At 37.7% G+C, this 22,897-nt stretch overlaps 1 protein-coding gene across 2 annotated transcripts in view; it reads left to right on the forward strand.

The window, feature by feature from the left end:
* ANK2 (ankyrin 2) overlaps positions 1-22,897 on the forward strand; it is a 226,624-nt gene that overhangs the window by 131,536 nt on the left and 72,191 nt on the right. For both annotated transcript variants that reach the window (XM_080796920.1, XM_080796921.1), the window contains 7 exons: positions 186-383; positions 4,202-4,300; positions 5,017-5,115; positions 10,892-10,990; positions 11,954-12,052; positions 20,262-20,334; positions 21,961-22,014. In XM_080796920.1, the coding sequence (XP_080653046.1) occupies positions 186-383; positions 4,202-4,300; positions 5,017-5,115; positions 10,892-10,990; positions 11,954-12,052; positions 20,262-20,334; positions 21,961-22,014 (721 nt within the window). The remainder of the gene's footprint in view (positions 1-185; positions 384-4,201; positions 4,301-5,016; positions 5,116-10,891; positions 10,991-11,953; positions 12,053-20,261; positions 20,335-21,960; positions 22,015-22,897) is intronic.

Genomic DNA, 22,897 nt, shown 5'->3' on the forward strand with positions numbered 1-22,897 from the left:
GTAAAGATTTGGGTGTTGTGGGATGGGAGCTTATAATGGGAAAAAATTTGAATTTACTATAAGCTTACTTTTTAACTTTTCTATTGATTAGAGATTCTTATTTCCATTGGAGATATATAGTAGGAAAGGTGTTAAGCTTATGATGTATATTTGTGGTTTTGGGTTTTTTTTTTTTTTTTTCCTAGAATGGCTATACTCCTTTACATATTGCTGCCAAGAAGAATCAAATGCAGATAGCTTCCACACTCCTGAACTATGGAGCAGAGACTAACATTGTAACAAAACAAGGAGTAACCCCACTCCACCTGGCCTCACAGGAGGGGCACACGGATATGGTCACGTTGCTTCTGGATAAAGGAGCCAATATCCATATGTCAACCAAGGTACTGTTTTTGCCTCTTGTCTTAGCCAAGAATCTTTCAGATGAATATAAACAGAAACCAATCAAAGATAACTTGGAACAAAAAGAAAGGATGTATTAAAAGGAAACAGAGATTATGTATAGAATTCAAGGACAATAACAGTTGAGCCTTATGAGGAAAAAAACCACACAGAAGCAAGAAGCAGACTCAGCCTGTATGGCTACATTTTTGAATCTTGACTTTTTCCTTTCAAGTCGGGTTCATTTACCTCTCTCTGCAGATCTACTTTCTCTGTTTCTCTGTGTGTGTGACCAAAGAGGTGACCCTGTAGCTCCCAAGAGTTAATATCACTATAGTTTAAGCAGTCAGTCCAGATTTGCCATGGTACCTGCTGGTCTTAATTCCAAATTTTAGACAGAGAAAGGGAGAGTGAGAGATAGATACAGAGAGAGAGAGAGGTGACAGTTCATCTGGGCTCTGGCCCAAACAACTGATTCTAAGCTGTTGGTCCGTGGCCACTACCCAAGCATTCTCCAGCCCGGCTGAGCATCAGAGGCACCTGGGGGCGGGGGGAGGGAGCATGATGGGAACTCAGTAAAATAAAGATTTCTGAGCCAACTTTAGCTTAGTTTGGGTGGTTGTGGCAGTGGTGGCCAGAGAATCAGTGTTTTTAATAAAGAACCTTGGTCATTTCAGCCTTTGTGGGCAGGCATTTGAACTATAATAGAGTAAGAGTCAGGAATATAAGGGGAAAAGACATTATTCAAATATGGAAATATTTGGATTTTTTACGAGTATATGTCTGTCTATACATCTCTGTCTTTCTCTACATATGTATCTGTAGCTCTGCCTACCTACCTATCTATTTAATGTGTATCTATCTTATACTTACATATACTCCACTGGAGTCAGCTTCTGAGAAACTAAAATTGAAGCCTATATTTTTAAGTTAGCTCATCATTTACATCTCTTAATACTTTTTATAACACGAGGTATGGGTTTAGTGAAACTTAGGTTTCTTAGGGTTTTCCACAAATACACAGTACTGTGTTTTCTACATTTCACTGCTGAGCTAATTAGTGCTTTTGGAAACTCAGTTGTAAATTGGTCTTCATAATGTTATCAATAGGTTATATAGCATTATTTCCTCTAGAAATAGTTATGAAAAAGACAGGTTGTCTTGAATGCCTCTAGAGTCCTATTCTGTGTCTTTATCACTCAAAAGTATTCCAGTAAATCCCTTGCCATTATATACTTCTTTGTTCTCTATCAAAAGTCCTCACAGATCCTTTTTTTAAAGTGTAGTGAGAGCTAATTGAAGAGTTATTCCCCAAAAGATATTTGCATTTTAACAGAAATGAACATCCTGAAGCCTTGTGGTGAAATTCAGTGTCTCAGCTGTTATTAAAGTCTGGGGCATGGATTTTTCTTGTGGGCATTGAAATCATGCCATTCAGGAAGTCATTTCCCCTACTGGGGATATTCTCACTATGAGACCAATTGTAGAATACTTCACTTAGCATCAGTATATGAAAGGGACAGACAGTGTTTATTGTCCACTAAAAACAAATCTTCATTTGAAAATAAACACAGGAGATCCATAAACAAGTGTTTATTGTCCATTAAAAACAAATCTTCATTTGAAAATAAACACAAGATATCCATAAACAAATCAAGGAAAATTTTGAGTAGAATGAAGTTCTAGATATTTCATGAAACTGATCATGCGATGCTTCTGATAATGCTGTTTTTAATTTATTTTAAGAAGTGCTATTTTTAATATATATTCATATCTGGAATCATTTAACTATGTCCTCCCTGATGGTATTCTTCTAAACATACTACTTCCTGTGAGAGGGTTTTAGCAGTCAATCAGCAAATATTTAATGAATATTTTTGACTTGTGTACTCCTCAGTGAAGAAATATATTCAATTGTGGACCACAAAGTAATTATGTTATCTTTATAACAATGATTTCAATATTAGATTTGGGGTGCTGTCCTAAAAAGAGGTGTGATGTATTTGTCACTAGAGTAAATCACCATGTAATAATAAAAACCAGTTGTAGAGTCCTCTAGTGCATCTTAGGAAATAAATTCCTTCTTTTGAAAAGAACTTCAACATCTTCTATTTTCTTGATTTATTAGAAAAGTTTTCATAATTTGATTTAGGTATGGAAATTTACCATAATAAATTGTAGAGAATTTTCATATTGGCTGTTAATCTGTAATCTTATATTGTAGAAAACAGCACATATATTTGACATGCCATTAAAAATGTCTTTGAGATATTTGATTATCATGTCCTTTAATAATCTCTTCAATAACATTTTTAAAAGACCAGTTGTCCCCATAAAGAGAAATATTTTAATGTTTACTATTTTTATATGGAGAAAATCAGAATGAGGAAGAATCTTCTGTTTTGCCCCAATATTCATATTGTTTATACTTTAGGGCTAGATAGTATTTGTTTAGAAGTGAGGACATTTTAATATAGAAGGGCGTATCTTTAATCTTATCCTGATGGTTTATGAAACTCAAAGCTGAGCTCAGCCGGAACTGTAAGAATTTAAAAGCCCCAGGCCCTCAAACAAACCAACAAACAGACACAACCTTCTCTCAAGTTGAAGAATGTTTTTCCTTCTGCACATATAACTTATGTTTTTTAAAGATCAGAGGACTTGTCCATTTCTAGGAGTACATCCTGGCTAGAGATCATGGATTTTGAAGAACCTGGCTGACCGTGGAAAAGCAGATCTGCAAAGCCACAGTCAGGGGTCTGGTAGAATCTAATTAGACATGAGTTGGGAGAGCAGGGGAAGGCAGAGTTGCCAGCTCAGAGCATAAGTGAGCTAACTCACTGTCCAGCTGCAGGAGTAACAGGAGGGATGAATATACTAGGTATTTGAGCAGTAGCAGAGGAAGAGAAAATAGGGTATGAATACACTGTTAGCTAGGATACAGGGCAGAAACATTTGTTCACTGATATATTCAAATACATAGGATATTTCCTGGCATATGAAAGGTACTCAGAAAACACCTGTTGAATACACAAATGATTTAGGTTTTAAAGATTCTCTCTCAATTTCATTTTTGTGTGCTGGAAGTTAAGTGCACACGTAGTGAGGCTGCTAGATTGTGGCACTCACTGGAGAAAACACTCTTTCCCTCTCCTTCCGCCATGCTTCCATCTTGTATTAGTTCTTAACTGTATTTGAATTGCATATAAAATTATAATCAGGGTGTTTACTGGATGTATAAATGCCAAACATTGTACATAAAACTGGCCAATTTATGGTGTTATCTATAAATGATGGGGTTACTTTTTATTTAGCAGTTAGAGGAAACTCCAAAATAGTATACTATTGAGTACTGGAGAAAACTGTTCTGAACTCATTTCCTGTAACTCTCTACATTTTTTACCTTGATATGATATTTTATTGATGAAAATATAGAATCCATCAATCCTCTATGGTTAAAAAGTAGAAGTAGTAGCTGGTTGATTAATTATTTAAGGGAATAAATAGATTCAGCAGGAGGCACAGATGGATTTGAAATGAATGTTGTTTGGAAGCTTATTAGCTGACTTATTTTAAAGTGTCACATCATAATAGAAGCACCTAAATAAAGAAAATGTAATTTGTTGAAAGTGTTGACTAACTTAGAGAGTATGTCTCAGAAAGGCATATTAACTTGGAGGGTTTGTTTTAGAGATCAAAAGTTGCAGGTTCTAGGGAGAGGCTATGAATTTTCCAGGATTTTTTTCAAGACACGATATCATAGATGATGAAACATACTTTCTTCTTCAAGTGTACCCATTTGCTTCCATTCTCTCTATAGAGTGGACTCACGTCTTTACACCTTGCAGCCCAGGAAGACAAAGTGAATGTTGCTGAAATTCTTACTAAGCACGGGGCTGACCAGGATGCTCACACGAAGGTAAAGTGAATCACTTTCAATATTGTGGTGGGTTCTGACTTGGATGACTCCCAGTAGCCCCCACTCGGATTTCCCCCAGTCCAAGCACCCTTCCTCAAAAGTCCGTTCTGAATTATGATTCTCTTTTACTCACAAATCTATAATGGTTCTCCATTTCTGCTGGAATCAAGTCCAAGTGGAGATCATGATATCAGGACCCTTTATAAAAAGATTCTAATTTTGCTGACTTAAGTCAGCCTCTCTCCCTTATTGCTCCGGCGGTCTGGATGACTTGCTCTTTTCCTCCTGTATTTGCTTGCCTCCAGCCCTTGGTCTTGAAAATGGCTTTTCCTTCTCTATGCCATTAAAATTTTCAAGCCCACTTTAAGCTATATTTTTGTGCATCTCCTCCACATCCTCCCATCAGACTCAGTTTTTCTTCTCTATTTTCAGACCCAATTATTCGTGTCTTTCTCTTAGCTCTTTGTCAGATGAAGTCACACACGTGTCTGATTTCCTTTGCTGGTGTTAAGTTCCTTGTGCTCAGGGATCTGCTTCTCTCCATGTTTGTATCCACAGGAAGTGTAAATAAACTGCTCAGTAATATTTATACAACGGAATAGACTTTTTACCCTTCCCGCCATTACTGAGAGTCTACCTAATCCCTCTCCCTTTGAGTATTAACCGCTAGAGTAGGTATGCATTTATTTATTTATCTATTTATGTATTTGTTATAGCTTGGTTACACTCCTTTAATTGTGGCCTGTCACTATGGAAATGTGAAAATGGTCAACTTTCTTCTGAAGCAGGGTGCAAATGTCAATGCAAAAACGAAGGTAAATAAAATACTTATACTCATTTTCATTTTTCTGTAAGCAAAGAGGTTCAGCCATATGAATACTTCACTAGCTCACCATCGCTTCAAATGTATTTTTTCCCTTTTAGTTCTTTTAAAGTGACTTTGAATAAGCAATATAGCTTTGTACAGTGGTTTGCGACTTTTCATTCTCCGAACCTTTGTCAGGCCATGTAAGTTAGCTTCAGAACTACTTTTGTTACAGAGCTGAAGTAGCACTTATCCAGTTAACAGTTTACTACAGTAAAAAAGAAGCCTGCTGGGTAGAACACTTTGATGTTCTAGAAAATTCTTTATGTTATTTTAAGGCCTTGGTCCCTCTTCCTGAAACATCCTCCTTCTGCATGAGGAAATAAATGTAGATAGACAGCCTAGATTGTGTCTTTCATTTAGAAAAATTTTTAAAAAGATTTTATATATTTATTAGAGGGAGAGAGAGAGCAAGAGAGCATGTGAGTGTGGGAAGGGGCAGAGGCAGAAAGAGAATATCAAGCAGACTGCCCGATGAGTGTGGACCCCAACCTAGAGCTCAATCCCAGGACCCCGAGATCATGAGTCTGGAACTCAACTGACTGAGCTACCCAGGCATCCCTCATTTAAAAAATTTTTAAACTAATATTCATTAAGTGTGTGCTAGAAGTCACATATACATTATATATGACTTTATATATATTAAATCATTTAATCCTTAAATAACCTCATAGTCAGGTGCTATTAGCATCCCTATTTTACATAGTGAATTTGAATAACTTATCTAAGGTCACAAAGTATTAGTTGGAAGAATTGGAATTCCAACCAAGACAACCTGCCTCAGGGCCAAAGCTCTGCTCTAACTTCCATCCCACTCCAGATCATTAATGTCAACTCACTATACCTAAAATCTTATCAGTGGTCATTCACTCTCCTACCTGGCATTTATTCCATGCTATCAAATCCTGTTGCTTCCTTCTCCTGAGGAGTTCTCTGATCTAGTCATCCCTTTCCATGATTTTAAGCCTCTATAATGTGACCCAATGTAATGTAGGTTGCCAGATGACCATTTCATAACTTCCCTACAACTAAACTAGCCTATTGGTGCTTCACTTTCTCCCAACTAAATATTTTCCTGTTTTACCCAGCCTTTTCCTCTCCTAAGATGCTCTCTTACTTATTTAAATCTTATCTATCCTTAAACTACAACCTTTATAATGCTTTTTCACACTACTTGAACATTTTGATTACTACATCCTATGAATAACAATAGTGCTTCCTTTTTTTTTTAAGATTTTATTTATTTATTTGACAGAGAGAGAGATCACAAGTAGGCAGAGAGGCAGGCAGAGAGAAGAGGAAGCAGGTTCTCTGCTGAGCAGAGAGCCCGATGGGGGGCTCGAACCCAGGACCCTGAGATCATGACCTGAGCCGAAGACAGAGGCTTAACCCACTGAGACACCCAGGCGTCCCAAGTGCTTCCTTTTTTTAAATGCTCATGTAAAATATATTTTTATTATTAGTACATACTTTTAAATCTCTGTGTTTTTATTGGTGATGCATTGTAAAAGATGTGGTATGTGGTTTAAAAAAGTGAGGTCACCTCCTCTTGACCCCTGAGGGAAGGATCCCTCCCTCTAAATATAGAGGAGATAGCTGAGAACAGGACACCCAATATCATTTAACATTTAAATCTGTTTAAAAGCTTAAAAAAGGCTTTTTAACTTGTGATACCTTTCACTTATTTCTCCCAAGTCCCCACCCCCTGCCTCTAGCAACCACCAATCTGTTCTCTGTATCTATGAGTTCGAATTTTGTTTTGTTTTGTTTAGATTCCACACATAAGTGAGATCATGCAGTATTGTGTCTTTCTCTAACTTATCTCACTTAGCATGATGCCCTCCAGGTCCATGCATGTTGTCCCAAATGGCAAGATTTCATTTCTTTTTATGGCTGAATCATGTTACATTGTGTGTGTGTGTGCACGTGCAATTTTATTTATTTCTTTATTCATTCATCCACTGATGGGTACTTAGGTTGCAGCATATCTTGGCCATAATAAATAATGCTGCAAGGAATATGGGAGTGCATAAAGCTTTTTGAGTAAGTGTTTTTGTTTTCTTACCCAGAAGAGGGATTGCTAGACCATATGGTAATTCTATTTTTCATTTTTTGAGGCACCTCCATACTGTTTTCCACAGTGGCTGCCCTAGCTTACATCCCCATCATTCCCACCAACTCTGTTACATTTGGAATATCACATGGAAATGCTTAGTGAGGCAATGATGTGTAAGGTCTGGGTTGGGAGTTGTCAAGGATAACACAGAGCTGACTTGATCCTGAATGTTTTTACCTGGTGGCAGCTGAAGGGCCCTATCTAGCAAAGCAAGGTTGGAACATAACACCAGACTTCAGTGCACTCAAGTTGTTTCAAGGGAAATAGAAATGAATAATACAACTGCTGCTAGTGTGTATAAAATAAATTGCAGCTCCAGGTTCCTTGGTCCAAAGAAATATATAATCACATGTTTGTTTATTTTTTTAAGTTTATGTGTCAGAAATTCTTAATAGAGCTATGTGAGTGGGCTCAACTAAATTAGTGTGAGTTTTCAAACTCATCATTCAAAATGCTAATGATTAGAAAAGTAAGAAGTTTTGGAAGTTAGTCTTTTTATATTCTCTTAGAAGCAGAAACAAAATTGTATCTGTACATCGCCAAAATTATAGGTGAATTAAAAATAGTTATTTTTTAAATTATAAACAATACTATTGACCTTCAAGATTCAAAATTTCATCTGACTCTAGCAAGAGCAGCTGCTGCCTAGGTTCTGAGCAGTTCTTGAGTTCTCATGACATTGTACTTTGAGCTTATTTAAAAGCTTTAATAAGAATTCTCAGGCATCAGCACCCAACACCATTTTTTCCTGAGTCAGATCACACATAAGCACACAGGAAAGACATTCCTGTTGGGATCCAGATCTTCTCCTGAAAGGAATAAATGCAACTATGCAATGAGACTTTGGAGGAACTTGAAAAGTTACCATGTTTTTTTGTTAAGTGTGTGATCGTTGAGATAATATTTACAAGCCAGACATATTGTCTAGAGAACATCATTTATCTACCTGGGGTTTGGTATGCATTCAAATAGACATTTGGTTGAGAGAAAAATCTCATTTTAATTTTTCAGGTTTTATTTTATTTATTTATTTATTATTATTTTTTAGTGAACTCTGTAGATTTTACTTGCTTTTAGAAGTAAATATAACTTTTAATATGTCTTCAGGGGAGTGGAGAGCTACATAAATGTAAAGATGTTCGTTTAATAAACATCTCAGGATTTTTTTCATACAGAATGGCATTTTTGGAAAATGATTTGTGTTTTCTGCCTCACATCTCATGTAACTATGGTTCTAAAAATTCATTTTGTTGCTATAAAAATGTAAACATATTTATTGACTTTAGTCCTCAAACATTCATGATCTGGTATAACAATCTGGAAAAGTGAACTTGTTTTATGAGACTATTAGTTGTTTAAAATGAAAATGAAATCCTATAAACATCCACTTGAGGAAAACTAGATTTGATTGATTATATGATTAATTTGCAAAGAGTGCATAGAACGTCAGCACGTACAAGAAAATTTTCTTTATAAAATATGCTGCAAAGATCATAGAGCTCTTCAATGAGAAAGAAAAAAAGTGAAATGTTTGTCAGCATTTTCATGGAACTTTAGATCAGTTAAACAAAAGTTTATGGGCAACATATATAATCCTTCACCAGATTTGAAATCTTGGCTATTCCCATTTGTTCATGAGGAAATGGAGGGTTAGAGGGGTTTGGTAGAACTGGGTCTAGAGCTCCTAGCAGAATGGGCCCAAGACCGTGGATAAGATGTAATCAAATGTTCGCATAAAAGTTTTTGAGTTGATCCAGACTTCCCTAGCAAATATACTTGTGCACCAGAGGTTTCGGGTAAAGGTTAAATTAAATCAGGCCTGGGAGACACCTTTCTGGACACTGTGTGTTGAGTTGTAAATTGTGAGCTCTTAGGGGCAAGAATGCTACTCTGGCATTATTAATTTACATAAGCACAGTGTCTCCTACTTAGCATATAGTATGCAGTTAGTAAATGCTTGCTGAATGAATTCACTTGGTTGCTACTGTAATTGGCTTTTACTTCCAGGTTTTCTGGGGTGATGCCATTGGAGGGAGAGATAGCAGACATGGCAGAGCTGATGTTGTTCCAGACTGAAGGACATGCAGACTGATAGACTCTCACAAATACAGGGACATCCCTGTGGATGGAAAGGCCACAGCAAAAGCATAGAAGGAGTCACGGGGCACCTTGTGTATATAGACGGACACTTTATGTAGGCAGGAGTAGCAAAAGTGCATGTTGGTCATGAGGCAGCAGTGACACTAGGTAAAAGGGACATATACTCCTACAAGTTTATGGTATGAATGGGCTACTCAGAACTTAGAACCCAGATAATGGATAGAATTTTATCAGGGTGAGGCAGGTAGATAATAAAAAAAGTAGTCTGATACCTATTGGCTATCATGATCTACACAGGTTCTGAACCTAGAATAATCGCAAAGAAATTACTTAACTGTTATTTTCCATTTCATCGTCTCTGAAATTGGAAGAAAACATTTATTCAATTAAGTATTCATTCACTCAGTCACTCATGGTGTATGAGACACCACCTATGTACCAAGCGCCCTCATTTTTAGGATGACAATAAAGATTCAAAGACAACTACAAGGCCTGGCATCTGGCACAAAATAAGTGTTCAGTGAGTGATATTAGTGTTTTGTTTGCCTCCAAGGATTCCAGTGCCTTTGTTTAATGGATGTGAATATGCAGCCAACCTGTTCCATACCTGCCACTCATTAGAATTCTGAGCAAGACTGTCTTCACACTAACCTCAGCAGCAATTCCTCACAAGCCATGGATTACAGAGCTTTCATCTAAACTTCCAGCTTAGACCAGAATGTTAAAAAGAACTTCATTTTTAAAGTCATTTTTAATTGAGGGTGGGCCACTCATCATCCAATGAAATATTCCATTCTCTAAGCTTAGTCTTCTTTGACCAAAGCTACTCTCTGAAAGGAAGATAAGATTTAGATTTACCTCCATCAATTTAGAATCCCTAAAGCTGGCACAAAGATTCATTATTAGAAAAGTCATGACAGGGGCTCCTGGGTGGCTCAGTGGGTTGAGCCCTTGCCTTCTGCTCAGGTCATGATCTCAGGGTCCTGGGATGGCCCACATCAGGCTCTCTGCTGGATGGGGAGCCTGCTCCCCTCCCCCTCCCTGCCTGCCTCTCTGCCTACTTGTGATCTGTCAAATAAATAAATAAAATTTTTAAAAAAAGTCATGACAAACAAGCATTTTTTTTGTATTTGTATTTATATTGTATTTGTATGAGTCCTCAGATTTCAGTTAAAAACGTTACTTTCTTTATCCCTAAGGAAGAAATCATTGTGATAACGTTCTTTTGTCATTATAAATCTCTCAGTATACCCATTTTTAATGCCAATTAGTTAAAATATAATAATAGCTCTGATTTCGAGTTTGTCAGTCCTTCTATTTCATAAGCTAGTCTTTTCGCTTTGTTTAGCAGACCATAAGGTGAGAAGGAGTGTTTGTTGCTGACACATGGGTTGGTGGGGATACGGAGCTCCAAATAAACATGAATCTAACAAATCAACATGAAGTCTAACCTAACTTTCCTTCTCCTGCTGCAAACCTATGCTGGGTCCTTGGCCACCGTCACCTACAGAATGGCTACACGCCTCTGCACCAGGCCGCCCAGCAGGGCCACACGCACATCATCAACGTCCTGCTGCAGCACGGGGCCAAGCCCAACGCCACGACCGCGGTAAGCCAGGCGCCGCCGCCCCGCACCACGCCGCCGCCGCTGCCTCCTTCTCGCCCGCCCCGGCGGCCCCTTGTCTGAGCTGGGTTCAGACACACGCCCCTTCGATAGGCCCCCGCACTCTGGAAAGCCCGGGAATTCTGGAAGGGCTTTCCAGAAATCAGCGTGACTTCTCCGGCAGCGCCTCCCGGGGAGGGAGCGCAGTCGGCCTGACTCGGCCGTCTCTCTCGGGAGAGTGGGGCAGTGAGCTGAGGCTGCTGGAACGTGCTCTGCTTGCAGCTGGTGCTCAGATGTGAGCGCGAGGGCCGCCCCCCCCAACCCCCCGCCCCTGCTCCCGCCCGGCCTTCTTAAGGGAGCCCGGCCTGCGAGGCTCCTGGCTCAGACAAAGCTCTTCGGGATGTGGAGCCATTGAAATGTAAACTAAGCGGTGCAATTAAACAACCCGGGGTCCCCAGTGGCCCGCGCTGGAGCCGGAGTTGCTCGCATGTGTTATTTTGCTGCACGGCGAGCTTCTGCACAGCTGTAGCTAAATGTGTGACCGAGTTCCCTGGGGTGACGTCCTACCTGCAGCAGATGGCCTGACCTCTGACGAGGAGTAACGGTACTCGGTACTGGCTAATCATTTTCGGAGGCAGCGTCCTCAGTTCACGGGGTCCTTTCCTAAACACAGTGCAGTCAGTATCTTGTAGAGATGTTTGACAACCTCAGGGTTAAAGCGTCAAGTGCTTCTTATTAGAAGAGCAGGCAGATGCAGCTTGTTGTGTTACCATGGTGACCCGGGCCATAGTCTAAAGAAGTTACAAAGAGATTCAGATGTAATGGTAAAAACTAGTGATTTTCCTAAGCTGTGCCTGGTTTTGGAAGGAAATGCTGGCTCAGGCGGAGCAGCCGGTGAGCTCATTGGCTCGCAGCGCGGTCCTCCCTCTCAGTTCTCCCTCTTTCTCTCTTTCATTGCACTCTCTTCAGAATGGCAACACCGCCTTGGCGATTGCTAAGCGTCTGGGCTACATCTCCGTGGTCGACACCCTGAAGGTTGTAACAGAGGAGGTCACCACCACCACCACGGTGAGTAGGAGCTCGTCGGCTTGGGTTCCACTGTCTTGGTTTTCAAGCCACATACTTTTGCACTTACAAACTATGTGGAGCTTTTGGTTTGGAACTTCGGGTGAATGTATGGTACACCATAGAGGAATGAAGATGTGAGTGCATTGACACAGCTGAGGGGGGCGGTTGGTTTCCTTCCCTTAACATAAATCCATGTAAAATATAAACATAATTGTGTAATATTTAGTTCCTTTTTGGAATTTTGGAATTTTGGCTGGAGGGGGGAGCTGCCTTGCCCTTTCACTGTAGTTGGGTGTGACACCTACTTCTGGCTAAGTGGTAGGACACTCCAGAGCAAATCTTAGCCAAGCCAGCCCCTGGAAAGACCCACATCCTCCTGATGCCATGCTAAGGATTGGGCCTAATGCATTTCCGTGAGAACGGTTCCTCCTTACTTCCTTCTTATTTCTGATTATCATATTTTTTAATTGAAAAAGGGAGTTGGTTGTACTTAGTAGGTCAGCTGTATCTGTATCACGACAGAGAATATATTTAAAATTTTTTATTTTCGCTAGTTGGGATATGACTGCTGATTATTTAGAAGGAGCAGGGATCATTGATGGCCTTGCGGGAGAATGAAGTCTCTGGGACTAATGAGTCCTAAGGCTCTTGTACCATTCAATTGGAGCAAAACTGAAAGGAGGCTGCCCCATAGGGGGACTCACAGCTGAAAGAGGAAGTGCGGTTCTCTTTCGCACTTTTTATTAACTTTTTTTTTCCCTTAAGCATGAACTCTAAGAACAACAGCTCTTAAATTTCTCTTTTTAAAATAGAAAAATAGGGTGATGGTGGAGCATTAGATGTGTTCTTCAGAGACAGTAAGATCACAAAACAACATAAAAAGTCTGAATGGGGTTCTAGTAAATGCCTTAAGTAAGAAAGGATATGTGTAGAGTTTTAGAACACTTGTTTCTTTGGATAGATACGTGGAAAAAGAAAGAAATTTTATTCTTCAGACTGACACCAAGTTCCTGTTGACATTGAAGCAGATGGAATACAGTTGGCTTGATGTGAAATTTTTAATAGAGTGGAGTATGATTTATTAATGAACTGCGAGACATAGCCTGAATTTAGATGGGCGAGAATAGTACTTGTTTCCTAAAGCGGAATCTTAAAACGTTTGGCTAATACACCACAATGTTTTTTAAAGATTTAAGACATGGCTTCAATAAATTGTATAAGAGAAAAACAAGTCTTGTCACTACCCATCACTATACTTCTGAGTTGCTATATATGGCTGAATCTTAATAGCCTTTTCTTACTATATGATTTTTTTATACCAGGAAAATCTTCCTATTAGGAACCTATACATATGTGTCTTTATTTGGCATCTTTGAAACAATGAGCAAATCACAGATAAGTGAAGCCTGTAGTGGCAAGAGTGGCCAAGTACATCTGTTCTTAGAAGTCATGTTTTCTGTAAACTTTATTAACTTTTCTGGTTATCATTTACATACATTTTTATCAAGTGACCACTAGATGGCAAGCTTGCATCTTTTTTGCTACTTGACCTGCTTTTCTTCCACTCATTTCATTTACTAATCATTCCTCCGATATTTATTGGATATAAAATATGCTCTGAGCTCTATGCTGAGTGGTGAAGAGTCATCAGTGGTGAAAACATTACCCCCTTCCCCCAGCAGCTTGCAGTTTAGTGGGAGTGGAGAATGGGACTTACGTTTTGTAAGAAAATAAATTCTTCTTTAACATCAACAAAACTATGGAACTTACATGTTCGGTTTCAAATAGATCCCAGGCTCATAAATATTACTTGGAGGGAATTACTTTAACTATATAGATCAATATTTGAAAAAAGAAACAATTAGCTTGCTAAATACTATGACTAAGCAAGTTCAGATACCTTTCAAAAATTAGACATAGAGTCATATCTCTGCCACATCTAGTTTTAGTGGAATACAAAAACTACTTTTAGAACTCCCTGTGAGCTTTTCTTCTGTTCTGGTAACTATTATTCTCTACCCTGCCCAGCTGAGCATTTCCCCAATTAAAAACCTCTATATTTAGAAGTCAAGTTTCTAGGTAAACAGCTAACAAACAAATATAAAACATAATGGCACGTTTGCTTTTAGTTGGGGTAAGAAGTCATTGCCCATATTAACTAAACAAGTACCCACTTTGTCTAAATGGGTAATTGTATTGGTAACAAGTTTTGATGCTGCCCTGTTTTAACTGTCTGCCTCTCTTAGAATTGATTCTTCTCTTAGAATTGTGAGTTTTATTGTTTTGTGAAATTGAGTTTGGGTGAAGGATTGAAAATATGGACTTACCCCTGTCTCTTATGTGAGCCTTCTTACTTTGCACTTCCTCTCTTTGGGAAGAGATTTTCATTCATACTTTTTTTTTTTTTCACATAACAATATTAATGGTATTAAAAATGAGTATTTAGTGATTACAGATATGGCAGGCATTGAGGGTAGATCTAGGATTCAAATTTAGGTTGTGAGATTCTAAAGTCTGTGTTCTTAACCACTCTGACATTACTGATCTTGACTTTACTAAATGTAGCTTAACATGTATTTTGTGAAAGAGGTGTTTCCACCTAGTTTTCTATTAAAAACAACCTATCTAAATAGTGCTTTTTATTTCCATGGAAGCAACATATTCAATATTACTTTCTAAAGTGAATTTGGAATTGCTCACTGGTGATGGACCATAATAGTACGCTAGACAAATAATTATGTAAAATTGATAAAATTAAATTTAGTTTGATGTTATTACCATTTAAATATAATAGTTAAATTACAGTTACACAACTAACATACAAATCTCACATCACTAGATTTACACCGTGTGCCTTTGAGCAGCCCTGTGAGTTCTCTTCCATCAAAGCAAGTTTCCTGTGCTAATCCTCCTTCCGAAGTTCTTTACCCCACAGTATGAATAAAGTCATTGTGTAGAGAGAGGAGGAAGGCGGCAGTCTGTAAAGGAGAAGCCACTGCTTCAGAAATTTTTGAGACATTTTGGAGTTGTGGTTTGTTTCCTTAACCTTTGCTTTTCTAACTTTACTTTGGGGAACCCAGCAGGGGCTGTGAAGTGGTTTAGCATTCTCCCAGGATCACATTCATTGCGCGTGTGCTGGAATGGGCATCAGAGCACAGAGGACACATTTCCAGCAGCAGAAGCCACCAAACTCAATCGCCTAAGGCAGTTTGGAAGACCAAGATGGGGCTCCTCCCTCTGCTTATTGATCAGCTGTCATTGAGTATTTGTATTATTTGCATAATTTTAAAATGATCATGCTTTAAGTTGCATATGATCACTGATATGTAGACCCAGAATTACTAAAATAAAAATAACATCATAAATTGCTGAATAAACTACTAAAATAAAAATGACATTATAGTTATATTACCATTTAAACAGTGGAGAAATTGACAGTAAAGAAAATGTACATATTCAAAGTCCTAAATCTTATCCGATGCTGTAAGCCAGTTAAAATGGGAATCCTAGATAGCAATGCAGTAAATACACATGAAGTCATCGGACACCTTTTGAGGTGGAGTCAAGATCTTTTCTTTGAGTATAGGTCCACTGACTAAAAGGAGGCTAAAAGATAATTCTTGCACAAAGAACATCAGTATTACATACTATATCCTATAATACATGTATCTTGAGAGTATTCATCGTGTGTGTGTGTGTGTGTGTGTGTGTATGTGTATTTTTTCTTAAGATTTATGTATTATTTTTTAGAAAGTGTGCACCAGGGTGGGAAGGGGCAGAGGGAAAGGAAGAGAAAGAGAATCTCTAGCAGATTCTGCATTGAGTGCAGAGCCCATCACCAGGCTCGATCTCATGACCCTGAGATAAGGACCTGAGCCGAAATCAAGAGTCAGACACAACCGCCTAGCCACCCATGTGCCCCACATTCATCCTGTATATTATCTTAAAGTGACATTATACTGAGGGCAGAACCTTTTTAAACTTTTGACATACCTTTTATTTTTTTCTCGTCTGCTTTGTCTTAACCACACCTAATTGAGTACAAATTATTTTTGGTGACTGACATTTGTTGAGGTTCCCAAACCATTTACATTGGTTTTTGTAGAAAAATGTCTACATACTATTTCAGTTATTACAGACATTCTATTAACATGTACCGTTGGTATAAATAGGTTTGGGAACAAAACCAAATTTAGCCTGTCACCCTACTGATGGGAGCCATTGTGTGTGGGTCTTAGTAGGTGGCATATTAGCCGCGATCCCTCACCACGATGTGGTGACTTGGTGAATATGTGATACAAAGGAAATGGTTGATGAGGGGTGTGGGCTAAGGGGAGGCCAGTTAAGCACACTGTTGGGTAAAACAAACCAGAGATCTATTTACAAACCAGCATGTTAAGGACTCATGTTTTATTTTTTACATCTTTCCCACATCGTGATAAATATTAAAACTCTTTATTAAGGCTTCCATCTATCCTATCCTATTTATATTGCTGTATTATCTGATTTAATTACATACTATTAAATTTGTGCATAGTACATTACCCATTTTAACTTTAAATTGGTTTCTAATCTTGACTATAGACTCTTAGGTTCTGTAGCAGACAGTTGCCCATGATCATTTAATTATATCTTTGTTTTCCATGTACTATTCAGATGCATTTGTGTAAAACCATATTTATATTTTGATAATCAAGTTTTCAAAGTTCACTGCATTTTAAAGGAAAAGATGTATTTATTTCTTATAACATTGCTCATGAGTAGGAAGACTTATTTATCATCTACTCAACAAATATTTATTGATGGCCTTCTAAAAGGTCGAACACTACATCATGAACAGATGCATGCAATACTTACTACATTGCATAGAGAGGGTATTTTTACTATCTGTACAGAAAAATACCTGTGACCAGTGTGATCACTGTGTGTTACTTTGTCTGTTGCCATGAATATTTGCTGGTAATAACTTTGAGAGTATTCAATAACCAAACTAAAGAAATGGTATTTCCACTCTTAGAAATTCCAGTCCACTCTTAGAAATTCGAAGAAAATATAGTCCTATTATCAGTGTCTGAAAATATAAATGAAGTATGTCAGGCAATATAACTTAATCATTTAGAAATATTTCCATCACTTATTTTCAAATAGAGAAGCATCCTCTTGTGGAATGTTTCCTGTGAAGGGCAGATACTCTAGAACATCTCCGCAAAAATAAACTTCCTGGTGTAGTCTAATATGGTAGCTATCCCTTCACATTTTTGAATTATTTTATTTACACTGAGGATCTTATAAAAAAAGTTTCAGAAAATGCTTAATGGATTATCATAGCTTAATAGGACATCCCTGTCTTTCCCATATTTTAAATGCAATCACTTTCTGCAGTTTATACACTTTTCCAAATGGGTTGAGCTTTGAGCTGCATGATAGATCCACCTGAGCAACTGTTTCACAGCTGAGCCCGCAGGACTCTGACTTAATTGTCCTGTCTTGGTATCTAAGTGATGGTATTTTAAAATCTCCTCTAATGATTTTATTTTATTTATTTTTTTTAAAGATTTTATTTATTTATTTGACAGAGATCACAAGTACACAGAGACGCAGGCAGAGAGAGAGAGGACAGAAAACAGATTTTCTGCTGAGCAGAGAGCCCGACGCGGGGCTCGATCCCAGGACCCTGGGATCATGACCTGAGCCAAAGGCAGAGGCTTTATCCCACTGAGCCACCCAGGCGCCCCTAATGATTTTAATATGCAGCTAGAGTTGAAAACCATGGATACGGAACATAGGTTTTAATTTATCCATGTTAAATTTGTAAGTTAATTACTATTAAAATAATTAAATGGGGGGGGGGTGCCTGGGTGGTGCAGTCGGTTAAGCACAGGCCTTGGTTTCACCTCAGGCCATGGTCTCAGGGATGTGAGATTGAGCCCGGCATCCCGCTCTGCACTCCGTGTGGAGTCTGCTTTAGATTCTCTCTCCCTCTGCCCCCATCCCCCCGCTCATGCACTCTCTCTCCCTCAAGTAAATAAATTAATTAAAAAAATAAAATAAGCGATACGATAGTCTTAAGTTTGTTTAACAAATATTTATTGACCAGCTGTTAATATCCAGAATTTTGAATGGATGCTTTTGTCTTTCCTAAAGTTGAGTTTGTTTTCAGTGAATAAGACATTATGGAATTATTTAAATATCATAATCAACATTTGGGAAAGCTGAATTCAATACTTTACTCTCCAATTGTGCCTTCATCCAGAGAACATGAGACTTCCCTTACTTTCTTGGTTTCTTCCCATTCTTGAACTGGTTTATCACCCCAAAGAAAATCTATTTAGTTGTTGTGTGGATTTTACATATATTTTGCCTAATTTTGTATCATTGATTTGTTCAATATATATTTGAGAAGCACCTGCTAGATTTCAGATTCTTTGGAAACAGACCAATGACTCACACTCTCATGTGGGAGCAGAGGAGGCGCAGACCACTGTGTGTGGTGTGGTGTCTCCCGTGTCGTGACAGTACACAGCAGCAGGCAATCACGGTGAAACAGACTCATCAGGGAGGATTGAGGAATGTTTCTCCAAGGAAATTACATCTAATATGAGCCAAGAAAAGAGGGAGAAGAATATTTCTGGTAAAGGAAGGAATATATGGAAAAATGTTGTGGTGTGAGAGACCGTGACCTGAGAACATGGCTGTAGCATGAGGAGAGAGGGGAGGTCTCCCTGCCTCTCCTTACTACATCACCCAGATCTCTTGGGCCATTTGCTTGTTTTCTGAGGAAATGGGGAACAACTGAAAGGGTTCACAGAATGCAGTATCACATTATGATTTCATCAGTCCCTCTTGACACACAGATAATATACAGGTAGATGTGAATACATTTTCAGATTAGTTGAATTTCCTCATAAATCTATTTGAAATTCTCAACTGCTTTCTGAAAGAAAAGAAATTGGTGTCATTCAAAAACGTCTGTAATAGCCATGTAGCAAAGCTTAAAAACCCAAGATAACCTATTTACTATTGTATTTTAGTGACTTTAGTTGAAGAGTTGACTTATTTTGAGAGATTAGGCTTTTAGAGTTCCCATAACAATGCCAGCCAGTGCACTTACCACATTTTCAGTGCGGACACTAGAGATAGGAGTTTGAGACTTCACTGTCTATAGGTGATATTTAAAGTAGTGCGACTTTTTTTTTTTTTTTTTTTTTTAAATCATTGTGGTATCCCTGGTGTCTAAAACAGTGCCTGGCATGTGGTAGGCACTCAAAATGTTTCCTGAGTGCCTGAATGACTAAAAAGTTCAGAGGATCTTCAGTTACAAGAGGAATTTAATACTGAATTATAATGATAATAATGATGTTATACTAGCTGACATTTATTGAGGGCTAACATATTCCAAGCACTGTCCTTAGAGCTCTTATGTATATTATTTCATTTAGTCTTCAAAACAATTTTATGAAGTAGCAGTATTATTCCTGTTTTATAAATGAGAAAATTGAGGCCCAGAGAAATGAGGGAACTTGTTAAGAAATGACAAAGTTAGCATTCGAACCCAGGCAGCCAGTCTCCAGAATCTGGTCTCTTAACCTTACATTGCGTATCAGAATGGAAAACAATGGACTTGACAACTCTGGAGTGCTTTTGCAGAAGAGGAATAAGCAACAAACCAGAATTATAGACCAGTGTATAGACCAGAAGGATGATTGACTCTCTACTCTTGGTCCTCTGATCCCGGAAGAGATGCATCACATTTTCTGCCCAAATAGTTTGTCTTGCACATTGTTTACAACTTCTTTTCCAATGGCTTTGTTTTTAATAAATTACTAGGCTCATTTCTTCTTTTTAAAACTTTTCTGGAGACATTACTCAGTTCATTTTAGGGAAGCCCTGAAAACATTAATCTGCTTTCTCAATATGATTAATTAATGCCATCATTAAAGAATTTATTTTTCAAATAGGAACTCAAAATAATGAACTCTTTTATCAATTATTTTTATTACCATATAATGTATTATTTGCCCCAGGGGTACAGGTCTGTGAATTGTCAGGCTTACACATTTCATAGCACTCACCATAGCACATACCCTCCCCAATGTCCATAACCCAGCCACCCTATCCTAATTTTAACTTTAACTTTTAACTTAAATTTTAACTTTAACCTATCCTGATTTTAACTTGGATATCAATAGTTTTTTTTTTTTTTTTCCAGACTATCACTGAAAAACACAAGCTAAATGTTCCTGAGACGATGACTGAGGTTCTTGATGTTTCTGATGAAGAAGGTAAGACTTTTATTTGGTCTTCATTGTCTTACACAAGGCAAGCAAGCTATCCTTTTTCTCTGGGACTAAGCTGGTACCATGAGTATGAGTCACAGCCTCTTAACATTTCAAGTCACTTTTTCACCTCTGTTTCAGAACATCTACTTTTGTCATTTGGGGAAAGAGGATAGTGATTTGTCTATTTTCAATTGTCTATTATCTTTAATGTCTTACTAAGTAATGACTGGAAAAGGGGAAAGATGCTGGAAATTGGCCATCTGTTAGAAAAATCTACCTGATAATACAATTATTATTAATACATGTTTTAATTATGTTAACATGCTTTTTTTAATTAAAGTGCCTTGAAGTGAAAGATTTTGAAGTATACTCTCAATGGTATATTGAGAAGTCTGTTTCTGATTGGTTCAAATAATCAGAATAAATTTTAATTCCAGAGGAGAGGAGGCTTAGTTAAGATTAAAAATAACATGTAAGTCATACTAATTCAACATAAGAATTTGTTTAAATCATAAAACGTGCTCTGTATAGCTTTATTATCTAAGGTAGTAGGTTTCAGACATTGAGAAGTCTGTTGCTCTAACAGGAGTGCAGGGGACTGCCTGGGGTGGGAATGGGGTGTTGTGCTGCAAGTCTGTCCCTCCATGAGAGTTTCCAGCTCCCGACTTCTACTTCAGTTAGAGGAGTTGACTTTTCTTGAACAAAAAAAATCTGCCAAAAAATCATGAATGCAGCAAATGAAGTATGTAGCCAAATTTCCATAGTACAGCTTTTGGTCAAATGTATATGTTTGAAAGACTATTGCTGTAAAGAATAGTACTAGTTAAAACTTGCCACACACTGGAGAAGGTCCAAACGCTTCCCACTGTAGACAAAGAGAAACTCTGCCAAGGACTAATCTGAGGGAAAGAGCAGCCAAAACCCAGCAGCGGAGTGCACACAGCACACACCAAAGACTCTGAAGCACCCGGCCCTGGACAGCGGATGACTTCTTCTTAATACAGCATTGCTTTAAGGAGCAGGGAACATAACAGGCTTTCTGCAATGCAGAAGACAGAGATCTAAACAAAATGCCAAGATGGAGGGACTCATCTCAAAAGAAAGAAGAAGAAGAGAACACAGCCAGAGATCCAAGCAAAACAGATTTAAGTAAAACCCTGAACCAGAATTTAAAATAACAACTGTAAGGAGATTAGCTGGGTTTGAGAAAAGCATAGAAGACACTAGAGAATCCCTCACTGCAGAGATAAAAGAACTAAAAAAACGAGTCAGGCTGAAAAGAATAGTACTATTCTCAATATTAATTGCTTTTATTGAGAAATAGTAAAAGTAGATTTTTAGGTTCTTCAAGATGTAATCAGAAGGTGAAACTTTACAAGGAGATGTCATTATCTGGAACTAGTTCGTTCACTGTTCGGTAACAGGTAGTGAGTTATCTCGGCTTTTGTGAGAGCTTAGGACGTGAAGGAGCAAATGTTTGGTCACTAGGTTATTAAAAGTAATAATTGTCAAAGTTAGCATTTCAAGTATTATAACAATTTTATGTTCCATCCTAATACTTGCCAGCTAATTTTAGCATTCATAATTTAGCATTCATATTTTCTTTTGTGGGATCATCTTTTTTAACAGCCCTTAAACAGTTTGGTGACAACTTTATTGATGGGGAAGCTCTTAGTGATTCAGGTACCTTTAGAGGAAGCTATTGGAGTGAAAGCTTTGCTTTTCATTTTTCTTAACTGGATAGAAGCAACTTGCTTAATATTTAAATATGCGTGCCTAATACTAACCTGTTTCTTTTGAAATAGCATGTGTGATGTGGATGGAGTTGTATATGTATGCACGTGAGTGTGTAGATTTTATTAACTCAGAAGCTTAAAGCCATAAATTGCTTATCCTATTAATGATGTTGCTGCTGTTGTTGAGACCTATTACTATAATTAAATTACCTAATGAGCATCATATAAATATTTTACCAAAACTAATTTCTCTTCTAAGAATACACATTTAGAGAAAAAAATAATTCTCTGTAAGTTGACGTTTAACTACCAGGAACCTGTTAAAACTAAGTTAGACTGCATGACTGAATAAACTTCATTATCATTCTTGGCTGAAGATAAGTTTTAGATGTGATTAGAAATATGTGAAATTGATAGTTACCATGTGATTCTTGAAGGTAACTAGGAATAAAAATAAAAGCCCTTAAAATTATTTAGGAGGATCTTCGGCATAGAGGGGGAAAATGACTGATATAAAATATTCTGTCATCCAAGAAGGATCCAAGGTATATGTGGTATCACTTGAAGCAAATCTCTTACATGAACATCTAAGTTTATAAATCAAATAAATTCAAGTGATTATTTAATTTAAAAATAGTTTTATTTCCTAAATACTTGTTAAATAATTCCAATGCCAGTGCATTCAAAGTATTGAGTGGGATTAAAGAAATTCCATTTATATGAAACAGCTTTTTGGACCTGCTAATTGCCTAATATAATATGTAGGTATAATATCTTGTATGCTTTTATTAAAACTGTTAGAGATTAAGAGTTTTTAGTGATAAAAGGTC

The sequence above is a fragment of the Martes martes genome, assembly GCF_963455335.1.
Source record: "Martes martes genome assembly, chromosome: 2".
In the NCBI taxonomy this organism is placed as follows: domain Eukaryota; kingdom Metazoa; phylum Chordata; class Mammalia; order Carnivora; family Mustelidae; genus Martes; species Martes martes.